Consider the following 21404-nt stretch of genomic DNA (forward strand, 5'->3'; position numbering starts at 1 on the left):
AATGATGTAATGAGCACATAAAAATAATCAATCTTGGGTTGGGAAGATAACTCAGTTGGTTGAGTGCTTGACTTGCATACACAAGGCCCTGGGTTCAATCCTCAGCACTGCAAAATAAATAATAATAGTAAATCTTCAGGCTGGAGCTATAGCTTAGTGGTAGAGCACTTGCCTAGCATGTGTGAGGCACTGGGTTCAACCCTTAGCACTGCATAAAAATAAATAAAGTCATGTCCATAAACAACCACAACATTTTTTTAAAAAAATAATAGTTATCATTTTTGTTGTTACAGCAATTATCAATTTTGTTTCAAGAATGGCTCCACTTGGACTCGGAGTATATTAGTGGTAGAATGCTTCTCTAGCATCCACAGAGCCCCAGGTTCAATCCCCAGCACTATATCAATCAATCAATCAATCTCCATGTATCCCCTGAGTTCCAAATTATTTTGAAGTAAATCTCAGAAAACATATTATTTCAGCTGTACATATTTCAGCAATTTGGAGAAAGGTAATGACTATTTTTAAAAATAATATTATTAAAAAAACAATATTATTATTTTACCTTATTTTAAAATAACAGTATTTTGTTAGTGCTATTAAATTTATCTGTTAACATTTTTCTGATTGTCTCAAAAGTTTTTTTTGTTTTGTTTGGTACTGGGAATTGAACCCAAGTGTGCTTAACCACTGAGCCTTATCCCTATCCTTTTTTGTTTTAATATTATATTTAGAGACAGGGTCTCACTGAGTTGCTTAGGGCTTCGCTAAGTTGCTGAGTCTGGCTTTGAACTTGTGATCCTCCTGCCTCAGCCTCCCAAGCCCCTGGGACTACAGTTACACTTCACCACACCTGGCCCTCAAAAGTTTTTAATAACATTTATTTATTTCAATCAGGATCCGAATATGACTCATACATTTCAATTGATTGATGCTGTCAGTTTTTTAAATATATAGACTTTCTATTTTAATTATTGAAGAAGTTGAATTACTTGATAGGTAATAGATTAAAAGATTTTTCCACCCATCTCAGTTTTGCTGATTATATCCCTGCTATATAATTTAACATGTTCCTCTGTCCCTGTTTCTCTCCTCCCCACTTTTTTTTTTTTTTTTTTTTCCCCTGCTGGGGATTTAACTCACACCATCAGGCCTACAAAGCAGGAGCTCTACTACTGAGCGAGCCCTTTCACTTGTTTTTCCTGTAAGTTAGTATTTAGATATAAAGGCCTGATTCCTGATTAGATTCTGGCTTGATTCATGTTTTTAAAAATACTTAATAGATGATGTTTGCACTTCCATTGAGAGACACCTAATACCTAGGTTTTTTTTTTTTTTTTTTTTCCTGACATGAGGAATCATTGACATTTATTGACTAGAACCATTATTTCTTTAGGGTTTGCAAAATGGTAGTATTCTGATTCTATATCCTTCTGTAATTGCCAACGTGAATACCAGTGCCCCTGAAACTTCCAGTAATCAACTACTTGATTATCCTGAAATATAGTCTTTGTAGGGAAGTTTAGGATAATTGCTTAGTTCTTTCCCATACTTACCAGTTTTTTGTTTTTTAATTGTGAACTGGTTTTCTAACGTGACTAATGTTAGATGACTAATGAGTTTTATTTATTTAGTATCATAATACGTTAATGGGCTTTAATGTCTTTCTTACATTTCAGTCAGTTAACCTTACTGATGCTCAGATTATCTCTTGCCAGTTGGAACTTATTCAGTTGGCTGCCAAGTCTTTTTGATACAGTCCTGTAACCTTTGAGAGCTTCCTTTTTCCTTGGGTTTTCCTCTATGGATAGTTTAGCTCTCCTTTCACTCAGAAACTTAGAAAATACAGAAAAGCAAATGGCTTGCTAGACTATGCAGCTGCATGCATCTGATGAAATACTAGAATGCCAGTTTCCTCATCTAGAATGGGACCTTTACCTGAAACTTCTCTCTGTTAGGACATCTCCTGTTGTAAAGAAATATTAATTCTCAAGAGGAGAAATCCTGTGATGATTTTGAGTTAGGTGTTTGCCCTGAGGATTGTTTTTTTGGTACCTGGGATTGAACTCAGGGGCACTCAACCACTGAGCCACATCCCCAGCCCTTTTTTGTATTTTATTTGGAAACAGGGTCTCACTGAGTTGCTTAGCACCCCAATAAATTGAGGCTGACTTTGAACTCGTAATCCTCCCGAGCTGCTTGGATTACAGGCATGCACCCCACACCAGCTGAGGGTTGTTTTTTACAGTCAGTGAGTTAGACACTCCAGGACTATGATTGAAGCACACGTGTGACGTGTTGACCATCTTCCAGAACACTTTTATCCCCCCCATTCACTTATCTTCTGTTCATCATAGCATCTACTTCTGCATTTCAACTGAGTTAGGATTTTTCCAAGATGTTTGTGAAGTGCTAGCACAGGCCCGGCTACTGATTAAAGTCAGAAAAGTCAGCTACTCCTAGTGCGGTCATTCCTTCCTGTCACTCCTGGAAGTTTGGTGCCATGGTGGACCTTAGTGGTATATTAATCAGTTTTTTTTGTCAGTATGACCAAAAAACCTGATATAAACAACTTAGAGGAGGAAAGATTTAGTTTTGCTTCGTATATTTCAGAGGTTTCAGTCCATGGTCAGCTGATTCCAAGGCAAAAATACAATGGCAGAAGGGCTTGGCAAAGCAAATTTGCTTAACTCATAACAGGCAGGAAGGAAGGACAGAAGAGAGAGACAAGGAAGAAGTTAAACCCTTCCATGGCATGCCCCCAGTGACCTACTTCCTTTAATTAGGTCCCTCCTAGAATTCCTTTCAGCCATCAATGATGAGATCAGAGCCCTCATGATCCAATCATTTCCCCAAAACCCCATCTCTGAACACATAAGATTTTCCATGTGTTCTAGATCCAAACCATAACAAGTGGGTAATATAAATATGCTACAGTTGCCTTGCTTGGAGCAAGTGTGACTGTCTAATGAATAGAGCAGTGGACATCAAAACAGCCTTGAATGCATGGTAGATAGTTTGCTTTGGGGAGAAGATAGGAGCATGTGGTGGGTGACAGTTACAGGCTATGAGGTTTCTTTTTGGGGTGATAAAAATTGTTCTCAAATTGATCATAGTGATGGTTGCATGACTGAATTATACTGAGTACTATGAATTGTGCACTTTAGATGGGCAAAATTTTATGGCTAATGAATCATATCTCAGTAAAAAAAATCAGCCAAGCTAAGGAAGTGGAAAGAGTTTCCACGGGAGAAGGAATGCCTTCTAAGGATCAAAGGAGCTTTGGTCACTGGAGGGAGTAGTGCATGGCAAGTGCATGGACACATTTTCCGGATAGTTGTATGGCTGGTCCTGTAGAAACCCATCTGTGTCCTTGGAAGGATGTACAGTTTAGTAGGGGTGAGGGCTATGGTTAAAAAAAAGGGGGGGGGGGGATTTCTAGGTTAGGTCAAGGTAAATGTGTGGGAAATATCTTGTTTCAGAGTTGTAATGTATGGTCTTGTATGGAAATATTTTGTCAAAAGAGACTGTGTTGAATTGGTGGAATTAGATGACCAAATCTTGGACAGCAAATATGAACTTAGCTCAGTCCTAAACTCCTCAAAATCAGATGTGATCCAAAGATGCCACAGTGCTGACAGTTACTGAAATTGACCACAAGAAAGAGAGTCACTCAGGGGCATATGGGAGAAGCATATGAAGAAAGCAATAATCCAAGGAGAGTTTGCACTATAAAAGAAAGGCAACAAACACAAGTTTTTGAGCTCTAAGAGCTAGGTCCCACACATCTGAAGTTTTCCCCCCCAGTCTCTAGGGATCTGTGTTGTCCTGAATGCCCTGGGCAGTACATGAAGAGATCCCAGTACCTAATTGTCAAGGAAATGGCATGGGTTATTGATGTGTCCGTAGCATTCTGCTGGCTTGATTACTTTCCTCTGGCTTGCTGCCACTGCCCCAGAGTGAGGGTCCCCAGAGTGAGGGTCCTCTGATGGGGAGAGGCAAGAGGGAGGTTTGGCATCTTGCTGTTATAAGCCAGCTTGGACTTGATCCCTCAGTGGGTGAAGCATAGGGAGGTTGTGGAGGGCATGTGTGGTGGAGGTGTGATGCAATTAGAAACCTACTCTGAAGCTCTGGAGGACTGATTCAGGAGGAGCCAGACTAGAGGCTGAACTCTTGCTGGTAGCCCTTTCAGCTCTCTAGGTGACAGAACTTGGGCTGGCCCAGGGCAACAGTGGTGTGAGTTGGGAATAAAGGACTGGGTCAGAGATCAGTGGAGGGGATGAAACCCACAAGATGGGGCTAGTTTTTATTAGATATAGGGGTGAGAGGTGTTAGAAGTCATGTTTTTGACTTAATAAAGTACTGGGTAGTTGCTGGAGCCATTTCTGAGATGGGAATCCCTGAGGAGAAGAAGGTTTAGAGAATGGATGAGGTAGTAGAAGAGGAGGTACCGTGTGTCAGATGTCTGAGGTGACCATGTGGGGAAGTAGCACTAAAGATACTAATCTGAAAGTCATCAGTACACTGGCAGCAGTTAGACCCATGCTTGACCATCTGTTGGCTTGCAGCCAGGGTAGGCCTGCCTTAGAAGCTAAGATCTACCCTGAAGTCTTGCCAGGCAGCTAGAGAGCAGCTTTAACTTCAGGGCAAGTGGACATAAGTGTAACCTAACAAGGACACCTGGCATGGGGCCTAATTTGGCAAGTGGAACAGGTTCCACAGCCAGGGATTTCCCTCCAGGTTCCTGCTGCTGTATCTCTGAATAATTGTGGGGTATGTTGGTTTTTACCCCCATTTTCTTTTTCTTGAGGGGTTGCGCCCAGAGGCACTTTACTACTGGAGGATTGAAACCAGAAGCACATTACCACTGAGCCAAAAGCCTAGCCCTTTTTATTTTGAGACAGAGTCTTGCTAAGTTGCTTAGTGCATTGATAAATTGTTGAAACTAGTCTTAAACTTGGAATCTTCCTGCTTTGGCCTCCTGGGTTGCTGGAATTATAGGCGTATGCCCCAGTATCTGGCCCTTGTTTTCTTTTTTAAATTTCAAAAATATAGTTGGTAGAAGAGGACTTTATGTAGACCCTTTGAGGGACAAGTTTTCACCCCCTAGTTAAAACACTATATACTGTGTGACCCTGCAACTTGAACACTATAGATTAGCATAGGATAACATATACAGAGGTGATCACACCAGCTTTATTGGTAGCAGCAAACTACTAGAACCAATGGCATGTCCACTGATGTGGTTAAGGTATGGTTCAATAAACCATGATGTATTCTTACAGTGGAGCACTAGCAAGTGCTCAAAAGCATGGAGTTCCATACGGGATTATTTAGAAATATTTTGTTAAGTGAAAATTTGGGAAGCATTGTGTATAACATGATCTCATTTTAGTAGAATACTAGATGGCTTGCACATGGACAAGTGTTTGAAGTATAGGCACCAAGTTGTCCTGAGTAACAACCTGGACAACATTCAGTGTTTAATTTATGTTTTCTTCCCTTGTTTGAATGTATTGGAGTGAACAAATATTAAATTAAAATTTAACATATCTTGTGAAGATATTTAAGGAAAATTAGAACAAATAGGTCAGCAAGGAGAAGTACCCACACCAAGCTGAGACCTGTGCTGGTGAGCCTGGGACATCAAGCCCCTTTTCTTTATACCTGAGTCAAGGGGGTCATTGAGGGCCCAGGCCAGGGTTGGACTTGTTTCCTAGGCTGGAGCTCCAGGACCCCAGACTAGATACAGCAACTCTGGGCAGGTCCCCTCTTGCCTTGCCCTTTTTCTTTTCTTACTTTGCCTCTTCCCACCCCTACACCTGCTTTCCTTTCACTGATTGCATCTTGCATTGGTATATATACTTTCACCTGATTTTATCTGGGATGCTATTTATGATCAAGTCAGTAACAGTCTACACAGGAATAGAGAACCCCTATTTCATAAGTCCTGCCCCAGGAGGTCATGTCAGAACTTGCTCAGGTGGTGATAATACACAGTTTTTCTTGGGTTGATTCAGCAATTTCTTGGGCCTGGCTTCTGAGGTGGAGCCAGTGCTTGATTCCATGTCTAGGGCCTTTTGAGGTAACCTCAGAAAATAGGCAAATGTCACCCATCTCTTGAAGAGTACACTTTCAGATAGCATAAAGGGAAACACCTCAACTCCTTTTTAAAAACATTTTGCATAAAACACTTCTGCTGTGTTAGTCTCACCTGCTTTCCTTAAGTGGCACACACCAAACATAGCGGAGTCTCTCCCACTTAAGGCCTGAAATGAAATGAACAGAATTACCAACCCTGAGAGCCTCCAATAGTTTTTGGTTTTGTTTGGTTGGAGTTTTGTTTGTTTGTTTTGAATTGAACCCAAAGGTGCTTTACCACTGAACCTCATCCCCAGTCCTTTTTATTTTTTATTTTGAGACAGGGTCTTGCTAAGATGCTGAGGCTGGCCTTGAATTTGCAATCCTCCCACTTATTAGCCTCCTGAGTCACTGGCATTATAGGTGTGTGCCACTGTACCTGGCTCCCTCCAATAGTTTTTCATCTGGCCCCTATCAGACCACCCCCTCACCCTTCCTGCTATGGTCACAGTGCCTGCTGCAGGACCTGGCTCCTTCTCTAACTTCTGCCTGTTACACTTGAGGCTCAGCAGCCAGACACAGTCCAATCTTGTAGGACAGCCTGCATCAAGTTGCAAGTGCATCAAGGACCAGGTGCAAGGACATGCTGTAGTGGGCTCTCTGGTAAGTCATCTGTGCCTGCTGAGGGTCAGGGTCCTAGGGCCTCTTTGAGTTTTCAGAATCTCTTTTGAGTTATATGTGGGACCAGACATTAGATTGTGACTCCCTTTCTGACCAGCTGTGGGATGCTGAGCATATATTTTCCCTACTGTAAGGTGAAACAATTCACTTGCAACTTGTTGGTTGTTAAGATTTAATAACACTACCCTATCCAGAATGGATAATGTGATTGAATGAGTGACAGCTCTGTATTGGTACTGGCAGGATACTAGAATTTGGGATATAGAAGAAAAGCTGAGACCCTGTAATTGCGGGGTCACTGTTTTCAGATTGTCTTGTTGCTGAGTTGTTAAGCACTTGGTTTATTAGACACTTAGTAGGCAATAGAGATACAGTGAATGACAGTTGGATAAAGGGAATTGGAGACTTGGGAGGGTCTGACTGAGTTGAAGAACAAGAGTGCAGCAGGCTGAGGATGCCCAGACTTCCCTCCATGTCTTCTTAGCTTCACCCCTCAGCTCTGCCTGCATTGATTCAGGACAGACCAGTTTCTCATGTCAGACTTCATCCACCAGGTCTCCATTTTGGTTTTCCTAGGCTCATTTTCACCTTGGGCTTAAATTCCTATTCTTTATGAAACATTGTTGTATGACTCCACAGGTATCTGCAGCCCCCATGCCTGAAGGGATTGATGGCTGGGGGAGATGCAGAACAGGAGTCTGAGGCATGATTAAATTGGAAGAATGTATTGAGAGGAAATTGGAGCGGAGCATTTTCTTGCTCCCAGAGTGGGACTCCTCACTGTTGACCATGCCATCCTTGCTTTGGCCACAAGGGGGTGCACATGTATCACAAGGGAGATCCTGGGGAACGAGAGTGGCAGGACCCCAAGATGGCTCAGCTGCCTCTCTTGCTCTTTTACAGAACACCTGCCATGGCTAGTTTCCCTTAGGACTCTGCCCTGGTCTCTACTTTTCTCACTCAAGTTTCAGTTGGACTCTTAGGTTAGATAGGGTTCATGGATCAGTGTCTCCCATCTGTTCATCCCTTCCAGTCCTTACCATTCTGTGCCATGGCTTTCAGGGATGGAAAGGGAAGGACAGGGGATATTTCCTAATGCTCTCTCTCTGATGCCTGGTGCAGGATACTTCAGCTGTGACCACCAAGCTGTCCTCATTTACCAAAACCATCTGGGTCATGCTGGCAGCTCTCAAGAGTTGCCCAGCACAGTGTGCAAGCTGTGAACCCAGGGATCTTGGGGGCTCCAGGTAGGAGCTTGAAGCCATGCTTCTTAGGCTCTCAGAAGTGTCCTTTTCTCTAGCTGATTCCTATTCTTGTCCTGCCACTCTGGTCTGTGTAGGAGAGGCAAAATTCACACTCAGAATAGATTTCTTTCAACCTCCTTTGGCACTCTGAGGGATACACAGGGGAATGTATGGGGAACATACAGGTACATGTGTGTAGGTGACTCTGGGAGAGCCCAAGCCTGGGATCTGAACTCCAAGAAAACACTGTAGATCCTGAAGTCGTGCTGGGAATGGGGTTGTAATCAAGTGATCAACAACTCTCCTCCCCCTCCCTGTGCCCAAGTTGGGGGCCTTTCCATTGGCTTTCCTGATTTCTGCCTTGGCCAATACCTAACTCCTTGCCTTATACTTTTTTTTTTTTTTTTTAATTTTGTCCTGCTCTAAAATGTTGGCCATCGTCCTCATTTATTTTTTATTTTTTTGGTACTGGGGATTGATCTCAGGGGTGATCAATTACCACTGAGGCACATCCCCAATCTTTTTACTTATTTATTTTTTGAGACAGGGTCTCTCTAAGTTTCTTAAGACACTAAGTTGCTTTGAACTTGAAATTCTCCTGCCTCAGCCTCCCATGTTGCTGGAATGACAGACATGTACCACCATGCCCAGCCATCTTCCTCTTTTAGAACCAGGAAAATCAAGACTTTAAAGAACTATGTTAAGGTGGACTACTATTGCATATCCCAAACACCTGCTCTGCCTATTCACACCCAGCTCCCCCTAGATCCTCTGAAGGTCTATGGAGGAGAGCTCAAGGGGCTGGGCTGCCCCCTGTGTGAATGTGGGTTATCCTGAAGACAGCCAGGCAGACTTGCAGCAGGGGAAAGGGTATCAGGGGAATAGCCCTGACTGTGTGCCAGGCACTGCTTTCCTGGCCAGATCTGGCTAGGCCCTGGATACTTGCCCAGACCTCATCCCCCTTGGACATTCAGGCCATGGTTTCAGGCTTTGACGTCAGCTGAGGCCTTATATTTGGCTGGCTGATGGGGCTTCCCCTCTGAGGAGTCATCTGTGATGTTCTTGCTGCTGCAACTCAGCCTTTGCTGCTTGCCCTGCCTTGCTATGACAGCTTCACAGCCCCAGGGCCTCCCCTGCACTGCCATCCATCCTGCCAAGGCTGTTTTGTGGGTGCCCAAGCCATAAGTCTTACCTGAACCCCTGAATGTTCCTCAAAGGTTGGGTTACAAGGAGTCAGGGTGACCCAGACCTCACCAAACTGGAACAGTAGCAGAGTTGGACAGGTCCCTGGGATAGCCTCATACAACCATCTTATGAGGAAAACTGAGTCCCAGATAAAGCCAAGGGCTTAGTCTCCTGACACCTAGCTTGGCTTTTTTTTTTAATTGTAAACAAATGGGATACATGTTGTTTCTCTGTTTGTACATGGAGTAAAGGCATACCATTTGTGTAATCATAAATTTACATAGGATAATGTTGTTTGATTCATTCTGTTATATTTTTTCCCTTCCCCCCTAGCTTGGCTCTTAATGTCCAATCACTCTTATGTTCTGTGGGGCTTTTTTCCTTCACTTAATTTTTATTTTTTAACTTTTATTTTGAGATAGAGTCTTGCTAAGTGCAGAGGCTGGCCTTAAACTTAACAGTCCTCCTGCCTTAGTCTCCCAAGTAACTAGGATTAGAGTAACTGGGATTATAGGCATGCACCACCATGCCTGGCCATTTATTCTTTCATTTATTTACTCAAAGCTTCTTGGGCTATCCCTCTGTGTACCTAGCCCCTGAATCAGTGAAAAGTGATCAGAGGAAAGAAGCCCTGCTTCAGGAGTCCTTACTGTTCCCTCAGACCTCCTCATAGAAAATTTAGCTTGGAGCCTAATGGGTGGAAGTAGAAGAATTCAGATGAGCTGCAACTCATGACCTACTACCCAGGGCCCTCAGGCTGCCAGGTCATGGTGATAGCTCATCTGTTTTCTCTACCCTCAAGCCTTTAAGCTTCAAACTAGCTCCCATGTGCACAGGCCTAAGGGAGCAGAAGATCCTGGAATGCTCTCCTTCAGGCCAGGCCCAGATTCCATGCCACCACCTCCCCACTTTGGACTTAGCTTCGACTTGGGTAAAGCATCCAAGTCGGTGACCACCTACCTTCCAGGGTCTAGCCTAAGATCATAGTGCTGATAATGCTCAATCTGGCATATTTCTGCTGCTCCTGCATATATCCTACCATGTCCTTGGGTGGGGTGGATGAGGAATCATGGTATGCTATATAGGACCAGCCTGTGTGGTTACTGCTGATGCTAACTTCCTGCCTGGTCCACGCCTCTTGGCTCTTCTGGTCATGGGTATGGGATGTATCACTCTGCTGCTGGCCTTGGGGCTCTATGCTTTTCCCATGAACTATAGGGAATGGGACTCCATAATGAGTAGCATGTCCTCATAGCCCAAATGAGACTTGATCCCCTGAGCCCATCTATAGGGTCTAGGTCAAATGCAAAACTAGTATTTCTTACTTGCTCCTTCAGACTGGTTCTAGACACCATGGAATTTTAGGATGCTCCATCAAGTATCCAGCCTCATCTGGCTAAAACTTACTGTGAACAGCAGCCCTAGAATTACCCTTCATCCTCATCTGAGTGAGCCTTAGCTTTCCTTCACATCCTTCCTCTAGAGGTCTGTGCATGTAGGAGCATCAAGGACTGACAGGATCATTCAGGTGGTGTGGGTCTGCTGACCTAGGACCTGGATGGACATGGACCAATTTTTGAGTGCAGTTCACTGTCACAACTGGCTTTTACTGGGCTGACACCAGACCAGGCGAGGGTATATCACTTTACCTCTCTTACTTATACCAAGGCAAACTGATGTCTTTGGGAAATGCAAAGGTCCAAACTGCAGATTCTACAACTGCATGGGCAAGCCTGGAGGAAAAAACTTGCTTAAGGTCAAAGTGCAGGGCAGTAGTAGAGGAGATGTGGCCCTGCCTCCCAGGGTTAATCTGAGTCTCCTGATTATCAGACAAGGTTGTGGCCCAGGAACGTAGGGAAGCTCTCCTGCAAGCCCGTGTCTTTTGGAACATGCCAGCCCCACGGAGCCTTAGGATGAGGACGGGGATGGCCTAGTCGGGGCTGTCCAGTTGGATCTTTTCTGTATCAGAGAGTGCCTTGGAACTTGGCCTGGGTGAAGCAGTAACTAGTTTTGTCCCTCCCTTTGGCACATAAGGCCATCGCCCGCCTGGCACCCTTCTGACTGTCGGCTAAGTTGACTTCCTCATGGGACACGAAAGGTGTTTTCATTGTCCCAGCTACAGGGACTAGGTGTTCCTGAGAGCATATAGGTAATTAAGTGTGGCTCCACTGCCACTTGCCACCTGTCCTGGAGCAGGGAGTAGCGTGGTGATTCCGGGGCAGATATCCTGCTGCTTCCTGGACCTGGGGGTGGGGTGATCCTCCTACTGGATTCGTATACCTAATATTGATGGGTGGTAACACTAATGTCAGCTGGGCACCCTCTGTGGGCTATCCCTGTCCTCCTTGGCTGCCAGTGCCTCACTTCACTAAAAAGCCTCCAACATGAAACAAAACGTGGGTCCAGGAAGAACTTATGTCCTTTCTCTGTAGGAGCCCTTCCTTAAGTCAGCTGAAACCCAGTAACTTGCATGCAGCTGTGCCAGCAGTAGACTCCAGGTTCTTCCCAAGACTGCTCCCTGCCAGCCCAGGGGCTTCCCACTCTTGACTATGCTACAACCTGCATGCTCCTGAGACCTTAGGGCTGTAGCCCTGGGCAGCCCAGGGTGTGGTAGATGGGACAGACTTGGATATTAACCTTTGTCTATCCAGGCCCCTACACTGCCCAGAGCTATGGTCTTGCTGGTAGGTAAGGTAATACACGAACTAGGGGACAGGCATCCCATATCTTGGGACAGCTGTGTTTTTCCTTCCTCCAGGAGATAGCAGAGTGGGGACTGTGTTTTTATATGCCCATGCTGAGCAAGGTCCCCTGTAGGCTGTGATAGGCAGGAGGATATGCTAGAGCCCTGGGGGAAGGGTTGGGGTAGCCCATGGAAAGGAGGAACAGGCACGATCTGTTGAAGGAGTAAGTAGGACAGTCTAAATGATAGCCTGGAGTAGAGAACACAAACCACCTGGCTGTGTTAGTTGGGAAGCTCAGGGTGGGGTCCTGTCTGCCAGAAGAGATGGGCTGTAATATGCTGTGCTCAAGGTCTCTTTGTAAACCATTGTCTCGGTTCAGTGTCCTTGTGGGTGCCCTGAGGGCTGGGGTCGCGAATATCAGGTGACCAGCCAAGGAGCCCGAATCCTGACATTCTATAAGCTGTTTAGGGTCAAGCTATGGGATAGGATCTGAACCCCAACCCTTGTGACTCCAAAACCTCAGTTTCTGTCCCTTGCCTTACACAGCCTCCTAAGGAGCCATGTGAAACCAGTGATTTGGCAAAATGGGTCTGCAGAGGGAAGACTGGGGCTGTGGAATGGAACAGCTGATGGAATATACCCTGGCAAGGGGCAATACACCAGTTAGGGGTAGTGGTGTCAGGGCTGTGGACGGAGAAGAGCAGGCATGTGAGGAAGGGGAGAAAGTTGGCGCTTGATAGAGTTCATAGCAGAGTTGATCAGTCAACTGATGTTACATGAGACTTGCAGGGAGCCTGTGATAGGCCCTGGCAGAAGCCCAGGGGCTGAAGAGGACACTCAGTCTGTGCTTCAGGCTCCAGGTAATCCCAGGGTTAATGGTTCCTATAATCACACTGAGAGTTCCAGATGTGGTGTTCTGACCCTGCAGATCCAGGCAGCCAGTGCACATCTGCTTTGGAGCTAATATGAAGAAGAGGTCTCCCCTTGTCCTCCAAGCCCAGAGGGGATGTTCAGGCACAGCACATTCATTCAAAAAGGACAGGATGGCACAGGCTCCATTGGGCCACTAGGCTGGCCATCTTCCATAGCTGTTCGTCTGAATTTTCTTGCTTTGAGCGCCTGGAAGTCATAGAATTAGAGGTGAATCCAGGTTCTCAAAGCAGACTCAGTCACTGTGACCCAGGGGAGTGGTAGAACAGGTTCCACAGCCCTGCCATGCTTGCAGTAAACGGCATGGTGGGCACACTAGGCTTTAGGGAGCTTATTCTCACATCTGGTTTTATTCAGTGGGCCACAATTCCTGAAAACCCCTGAGCTCCCCAGGAGAGCTTCGTTGAGTAACCTCTGGAAAAGCAGAAGTGAAGTCTGGGAACACACTGTCCTCTCACACTCTGCTTTGGCCAGCTGGCCAGCAGGACCCCTCTGTGGGCCATGAGGCCATGGGTGAATATAGAGCGGGGGCCACTCCACCTAGTGTGCTGGTCCAGGGACTGCTTCCCATGTTTTCTGGTCCCTGAGGTATATGGAACCAGCCCCCAGCATGGGGTAGGACCCTCCTTTCCTGCCTTTCCTGGCTCTGAAGCTGCTTCAGCCAATGGGCTAGAAAGGCCATATGCTACCTGCCCTCTGGGAGCTCTGGAGGGGCCAAAGATCCCTTCAGGGTTGGCAGGATCAGGGAAAGCCTTCAGGAAGTGAGTGGGGGCAGGGCTGCCCAGCTGCTGCCTCTTAGGGCCTGTCTGGGACTGACTGCCAAGCCTATATTTTGTTCCACACAGAGCAGAGTGCTCTGGTCAGGCGGGGGGTTCCCAGACCTCCCTACTGATTGGGAGCCTGGAGTCAACATTGCTAGCTGGGGCCAGGGCCTTTCTGCTGAAGGGTTCTGACCCATGAGACCAGGGATTAAGGGTCAGCAGAAGGGTAGTGAGGGACAGGTGGAATCTCTGGGGCCAGCTTAAGGCTGGTGCATACTGATGAGCCCTGGAAGAAATAGCCGCGCCAGATGGGTATTGAGCTGCAGCCTTCCCAGGTACTTTCAGAAAGCTCAGCTGGACCCTCCTGGAGCCAGTGTAATGGCCTTTGGCACAGGCAACCTCAGGGTAGACAGGACTGCCCTGTGGAGGAGAGAAGGCAGAGGCTTTTACTTTCCAGGCTGGGGGTGTGTCTTCCCGGTCCAGCCTCTCTGGCTGAGCCTGAAGAAACAGCCCTGTTTTCCTACTCTTTGAGGGCTTCTCTCTAGGGCAGCTTGTGGACTTCCTGGAGCATTTGCAGGGAGCTGAGGTGACAGGAAGTTGACTCTAGCCAGAGAAAAGCACTGGTAGGCCAGAGTGTCAAAGGCTGAGGCACTGTAAGGGCTGAAGGCATGGGGCCTCATGGGCTGCGGGAGGAAATAGCTCTAGCCCCATGGCCATGAGGGCCACTGGGTAAAGGTGACAGTGACATGTTGGAGTTGGAAGACTTCACTCTGATGATGGTATAGAGTAGACCTGGGAGCAGAGAGCTGAGGTGTGAGGCAAGAGACTTGGGAAGGGCCAGGAGATCGAGTTAGGGATGGGGAACGTCAGCAGAACATTGGAAATGGGAATGCAGTGGAACATTAGAAGGTCCTGGGAGCAGGGTGCTGAGGAGCAAGCCCAGGCCCTGAGCAGAAGCTGAAAACACTGTAAAACCAAATTGGTTGGCTTCCTTAGAGGTGGGGTTCAGGTCAGATTGCAGAGAGAACTTCCTGATAGCAATGACATCTTTTTAAGCATAAGAAATCAACCTCTCAGGAAGTCTTTTGCTGTGAGAGATCCCAAGCTGGCCAGACACTCCTGGTGCTGGGCCACCAATGGGAGGATTTGGGGTAGACAGCTGGGCTTGTGGGTAGACCAGAATGGTCCCCTGAGTCTACTCTAACCAGAACACAGTTGATGCCTCAGCCTGGGCACGTCTGGACCTCTCAGGGGCTATCACAGACTGTCAGGCTGCCGAGCCCAGGCCCAGAGCAGAACTAGCCCCTGCCTTCCCAGAGCCCCTGCTGTCCTTGGCTGCCCTTGGGGGTTGGGCCAGGGCTGGGTGGCCAGGTCTCCCACGAAGCTCTCTACAAGTTCCAGGCCTTTCCTCCTGTGCTGGGACCCCGCCCCCAGTCACATCTCCTCCTCCACATCCTTCAGAGAGAGCAGGAAGCTAGGGAGGAGAGGGCGTCCTAACCAGCCTTGTCCTAACCCTGACCAGGCCTGTCTGAAGGGCTCAGGGCTGCCAGCCATTGGGTCTGGGCGCCAGGTTTCTCTACCAGGGTCAGAACTGGTTTAGAAGTCCTGTGTGGTCCCCTTGTGGGTGAGCTGAGGGATCAGCCTGCCTGCCTCCCTCTAAGTTGCCTGCTTGGCTGGCAGACTGTCCCTTTTCCCTGGGTCACAGGGAGATGTGGGGCTTGGCCAGGGAAAGTGGTCTGGAATGGCCCTTTGACATTGTCCCTGGGGGCTTTTAAAATTGAGTTTCCTGGTAAGGAAGACTCCTCTGGCCTTGGGCAGGATTCTCAGTAGAGTCTCCCGGGTTTGCTGTGATCTGACACACGCCAGCAGAAACCATCCGGCCGCCTACATTCCAGCAGTGCTTGGAGCCATGGTTCCCCAGATGCAGTGTCAGCAGAACACAGCAGCCAAGGCACCGGGGTGTTTGCTCTGAGGCCCATGCTAAGCCCAAGGGGTGGGAGACATACAAAGGAGAGTGCCTGGCTTCACCTTACTCATTCATGTGCACACATTCCTAGTTTCTCTAGAAAGGAATAGCTTGTGCCACAAATGGTACCTGAGGAAATTGTCACTGAGTCATGACAGTTTAGGCTTATGATTGGCACGTGGGCAGTGAGTGTTCAGGTGGCCTGCAAGGTTACCTCCTTTGCCATCATCAGCTCTTCTGCAACTAAAGGCTGTCCGGGTAGCTGTACCTGAAAGACCTATCCTGGGCCAAGGGCTGTGGAAGAATGTGGTCAAGGAGTTGCAGAGTAGGGGAGGAGACCAGAGTTGGAGAATCCCCCTGGCCTGCTCTATACCCTTTTCCCTGTACACCCCAACTGGGACTGTGAACAAGGTTCTGGTTCTGTCTGATTTCCTGTTCTGTGGAATGGATGTGGCTGGAAGGTCCATTGCAAAGGTTACTGCTCCTGGCCTTATGCTGAATCCACTGCATGACCTGTGTTTTTCCAGTTAGAGTGGGTCTGAGGTGAAGACTGGCACCTGACCAGTGCCAGATGTTGGTTGGAGAATCACTGGGGCTGGAGAAGGCAAAAGGCTCTTGGCAGTGGGGAAGTTGCTGCAGTAGCCTTCCAAGGGAGAGGAGCCATGTGGAGCAAAGGTGGGGACTGAAGTAGAGGAAGTTTTACACTACTAGGGAGCTCATGAGGATCCCAAGTGGGAGGTGACAGCCTGCTCAGGAAAGCCTCCCAATAGCATGTGCCAAGGCTCAGAAGGGCAGGGTGTGCAAGATGCCTGAGGAGGCCTGGCTCTCTGATAATTTGGATGGGAGGGATTGGGAGGCTGGGCTGTGAGGTCCAGAGCTGAACTTGCTGTTCTAGGAAGTAGAGGACTGGCTTTGCCCTGGAACCCTCCCTGTGTACCTTTCCTGACCCCAGACCCAGACTGTTAGTGGAGGACAAGTCTCCTGGCCTGAGAAGGGCTCTCAACTTGCTGTAGGGAGTGCATGGATAAATGGACAGATTTGCCAGACAGTCTGACCCAGAACACCACATGCCAACCCTGACTCCTAGGTGCCATTCATTCTGCAGCTTTCCCTAATGAAGATTTTGGTATTCGCTGGGCCTGGACAGAGGCCCTGCCCATGTCCCCCCACCCCCATGCCCAGTATCACAGTATTTAATAGACACAAGTATGTCAAATCAGGGCATGAACATGACTTGATGAATTCAGTAGGCTTTGTTTCAGTACTATAATAAGGGGGACCAATTCAATATTTTTACCATTTGTTTCATACCCACAAAAACCACTTTGGGGCATTGACAATGTTTCAAAACCAGTCAATTTGTACAAATAAACCATGATTCTTTTAAAGACTTGTATATTTGTCCAAGCTCAAGGATATTAAAATCTAGCACATAAGTCCATTTATGGAGTTAGAAATAGAGGCAATGTACTACTATGGTAGTAACTATCAATTACAATTGAGAATTTTAAAAATAAAAACCAGTTAAATAATCAAAAACTTCAACAACCCAAGCACTACTGAGCATAGCACCTTCTATCCCATGTGCTTTACTCTAGGAATAACTGGGGTTGGCCAACCTGGTGAGGATAGGGAAGGATAGAGCCCAAAGCAGGGGCTCATTGCAGAAGCCCTGAGTAAAAGACGTAGCTGGGTGTGGCAGCAGAATCTGTGGGACATGTTAGGGCTGGTGGCTTCTCTCTATCTCGTCTTGCCTTTTTTTCTATCCACTCTTGTGTGGCCATGGGAGAAGAGTAGACATGCATGGCAGTGTGAGTGTGAAGGTGGCAGGTTCTTCCTGCAGACTCTATCCTTCAGAAGGTTAAAGTCCTATGGGAGTGCTTGGGAACCAACAGGAGTACTACCAACCCACCCACCAGACAGACAGGTGGCTCACTCCAGCAGCTCGCACACTTCCCTCCATTCCCTCCCTCATGCACTCTTTCATCTCCTTTAGCACACTTGACTGCAGGCTGGGGCCATTCTTTTTATGGGGTACAGCAAGAAGGACTTCACTGGGATTCCTTAAGCCTATAGAAGGGTTGCATGTTCTACCTCCCTTTTTTCCTAAGCATCCCAGGATTGCATTTCTTTCTGGGCCCTGAGGACAATGAGGGAGGCCTTGGGGAGGCATATGGAAGTGGTCACAAGTGCAGCCCCTCCAAACATCCTTTGGCAACCTCTCCAAGGGTTAGAGTAGTGTACAGTCCCCAAGCAGCAGAAGCCATAGTTGGCTAGTGGCGATACACATGCACACGTGCGCGCGCACACATGTGCACGTCCCTTCCTAGTCATTGTCCTTGGTACTGCCATCACTGCCATATCCCCCATATCAAAATCCAGGAGTAACTTAACTGCTGTTTTCACCCACCGTCTCCCATCTTTCATTCATTCTGCTGTAATTTACTGAGTATGAACACACAGCAGAGCATACTTTATACTGTGCTTTAGAGTACACAGTGAACCAAAGTCCCTGTCCTTATGGAACTTATGTGCCTTGTATCGGGTGGGATAAGAGCTACAAAGAAAAATAACAGGTGAATGAACAGAGTGAGAGGACTTCAGGAGAGGCCTTGAAAGAGGAGATGTTTGAGGAAAGATCTGAAGGAAGTGATGGCCCTGGAGAGTAGGGCTCTTCTCATATTCTGTTTTAAGTTAGCGCCTCAAAGGTTGTGGGTTATGAATGGTTGGGTTGAGGTTTCCCAACCTTGTCATCTTGGGGCACAGTTGTTCTACTTGTGCTTCTGTGCAGGGGCCAGTCTGCTGCCTTTTGGCCTGAGGAGTTGGGGCTTCTCCAGGGCCTTAGTCTGGCTGCCCTATGGTAAGCCCTGAGTCAACAGGGAGATGGAACTTAGGGTTGAAGCAGGACAGAGCTACAAGGGAGAGGCTGGGTCAAGTTGGGGAGGAATGGGAACTTGATACACTGGGGGAGGTTCAATAAGGCCAGTCCTCACCCTCTACCCTTGGATTTCAGACTTGAAGCTGCATCTGCAGAGCACAGACTATGGCAACTTCTTGGCCAATGAGGCATCACCTCTGACAGTATCAGTCATTGATGACCGGCTCAAGGAGAAGATGGTTGTGGAGTTCCGCCATATGAGGAACCACGCCTATGAGCCACTTGCCAGCTTTCTGGACTTCATTACGTGAGTGAGCCCCCTTGTCCTGGGCAGAGTAGCTACACCTGCAGGATCTGACCCCAGCATGGCTTACGCCACATGACTTTGTGTCTCTGTCAACTGTCAGACCTTATGATAGCTCTGTCAGGCCAGCTGTCACTAAGCAGAGTCCTCCTGGGCTGTGTAACTGAACTGGTCATTTAACAACTCTGGACCTCCAGGTCACAATCTGCTAAATGGGGTCACCAGCCTCTTTCCCAGTATGCCTAGTGTTAAAGAGGCTGAGGTGGGGAGACCAGGGAAAATGGGAGCTCTTGTTTTCACTTATCCTATAGCACTCACCCTGAACACTCGCCAGATCTGACCCCTTTTGCTGCAGTCAAGGGTCAGGGTATGGACAGAGGTCTGACATGCTACTTCCTGGAATGGGCCATGCAGGCCCTCTGGCCCTTTTTGGGCTGAGGTCCCTTCTCCATCTGCTCTGATCATGGCCTGGATCTCAGGGAGATTGGTCAGGGGTACAGGTTGGGGAAGGCTGAATGCCTTGCTGCCTTTCCCAATTCTGGCCCAACTTAACAGGAGTCAGTTGAGCAGGCCCCCATGTTTATAACCCTTGGTTGCACCAGCTTCCCCATCGTAATCCTTGGGTGGGGCTCTGCCTACAGTAAGCTTTTGGGGAAGCTAAGCAGAAGAGAGGACCCCAGGCCTGCAGGCTGGAGAGGGGTACTTGGACTGGTCAATTCTTGTGTGCTATGTGTGCCTGTGGACACAGAGAGGTAGAAGGACTTCCTCTGCAGGGTAGTAATGAGCCAGGGCCTGGTAGACAGAGAAATAACCCAGCCCCAGGTGGCTGTACTACCCAGTTGCAGAGTAGAGTTATTAGAGATTAGCCTTTGAGTATGTTCTGCACCCATGGCATCTGAGTGTGTGTTGTTGTGGGGAAGGAAGTTCCCTGTACTCTGCTAGGTATTATCTAACTTTTTCCGTTCCCTGATTAGGATGCTCCTACCCTTTTCCTTGGGAGTAGGCATACCACTTCATTTGTCCATGTAGGAATTGTGTTAGATGCCTGCTTCCTGGCCTACCCCTAGCAGGAAGCAGCCACTTTCACAGGATTCACTTGCTCAAATGGGGGCTTTAGCCAGAGGGCTCCATCCTCTAGGAAGAGCCACAGCCAGGGACAGCTGAAGAGCCAAGCTGGGAAGGAGACCCTCTCCAGGTCACAAGTCTCCTTCCCTAGGGGCCTCTGTACCATTTTAATTGTGCCCATCCTCACACTGCCTTGGCCCCTTAGGGGCCAAATGGACCTTCTGGGACAGGAAGCCAGAGGTGGAGTGTATCATGTGCTACTGCATTGGAAGATCAAACTGCAGGGTGCCATCTGTCACCCAACTCTTGGCCTGGTCCTGTGTGTCCCCTGCCCTAAGGCCAGAGCTGAGGACATACCAGGAAGCAATGCATTTATTGTCAGAGCCCAGCCTTCACCTTTGGCTTGTTTGCACAAGGCTCTTTCAACTTCCTGGTGAATGTTCTAGTCTTGTCAGCTAGGCTGGCCAGAGGAAGCCTGACCCTGTGACAGTGGTCAGAGGGTAGTGGTCATCCATCTTGCTGCCCACTTGCCCACCTGCCTGTACATTTATCTCCTGGCCTGACTTGGTGTCAGCCTGCCAGGCCACGAAACTAGAGAGGGCTCTGAGCGTGACTGAGACAAAGCAGCTGCCAGCTCTTTGCTGGAGGTTGGCTGCAAGCACCAAGTGTGCTTAAAGCAGCCAAGCACTATCCTGTACAGGCTGTCCAAATCCTCCACTTCCCGCCCCTTCCATTCATGGACATTTGTGGCTTACAGCCTTTTCGTCCACTCACTCCTGCACTCGCTTGGGAAGAGCTCAGCAGCCACGTGTCAGCCTGTCTGAGCCTGTGGCTGCTCATTCCCTGACCCCGTCATCTCCAATGACCTGCTCCTCAGCTCTCCACTTCAGCCACCCCCACTAATGGCTGCCCAAGGCCATGTCACCACCTGGAACTGCTCCACCCCTGAATTTGCTGAGTCAGACACCCACTCTCTTACACAGCCTACAAGCCCTCCAACCCATTCTCAGCCCATTGTGGGACATGGGTTCAGGACTCTGCAAGACATTGGGCCTTGCTTTCTCCCCTCTACCCCGTCTGTCTTCATTTCCCACCCTCCCCAGCTGAGGATCCCTGGTCCATCATTTAGGCTTTCTTCTGCCAACATCCTCAGCTCTCTTGGCTGCCCAACTTATGGTCCCACCCGGCTGGCAGCCCCCCAGCCCTGGAGGAATCCCAGCAGCCTCTAGTCTGGAGCTGCCTCCCCCCCACCTCCACTGTGGGAGCAAAGCTGGAGAAGCCTGCCCTTGGGGGTGTCATCCCTGCTGCCAGATATGCATGCTTACCCACTCAGCTAGCCTCAGCTTGTCTCTGCCCAGCATTCTCTTTTCCTTCTCAGCACCCTGAAGACCCCTACCAAAGGTGAGAAGACTATCTCTCCATCTTAAACACCATTTCTGTCCTGCCTGCAACCTCCACCTCTCTGGGCAGGTGGCCCACCTCCTCCTCCACAAAGACAATTAAAGCCAGGATGCCTCCCAGCACTGCATCTGCATCTCCCCCGACAACCCTGTTCCAATGGAACGAGCACCCTTTTTACTATGGGATCTTTCTACCAGTGTTCTTAATTCCCTCATCCTACTCCA

At 48.1% G+C, this 21404-nt stretch overlaps 1 protein-coding gene across 1 annotated transcript in view; it reads left to right on the forward strand.

Annotated features, from left to right (window-relative positions):
• Positions 1 to 21404, forward strand: part of ATP6V0D1 (ATPase H+ transporting V0 subunit d1) — a 37918-nt gene that overhangs the window by 4765 nt on the left and 11749 nt on the right. The window contains exon 2 of the mRNA XM_079119285.1: positions 18546 to 18717. Coding sequence (XP_078975411.1) covers positions 18546 to 18717 — 172 coding nt within the window. The remainder of the gene's footprint in view (positions 1 to 18545; positions 18718 to 21404) is intronic.

This window comes from Sciurus vulgaris, assembly GCF_902686455.1.
Source record: "Sciurus vulgaris genome assembly, chromosome: 17".
Lineage (NCBI taxonomy): Eukaryota > Metazoa > Chordata > Mammalia > Rodentia > Sciuridae > Sciurus > Sciurus vulgaris.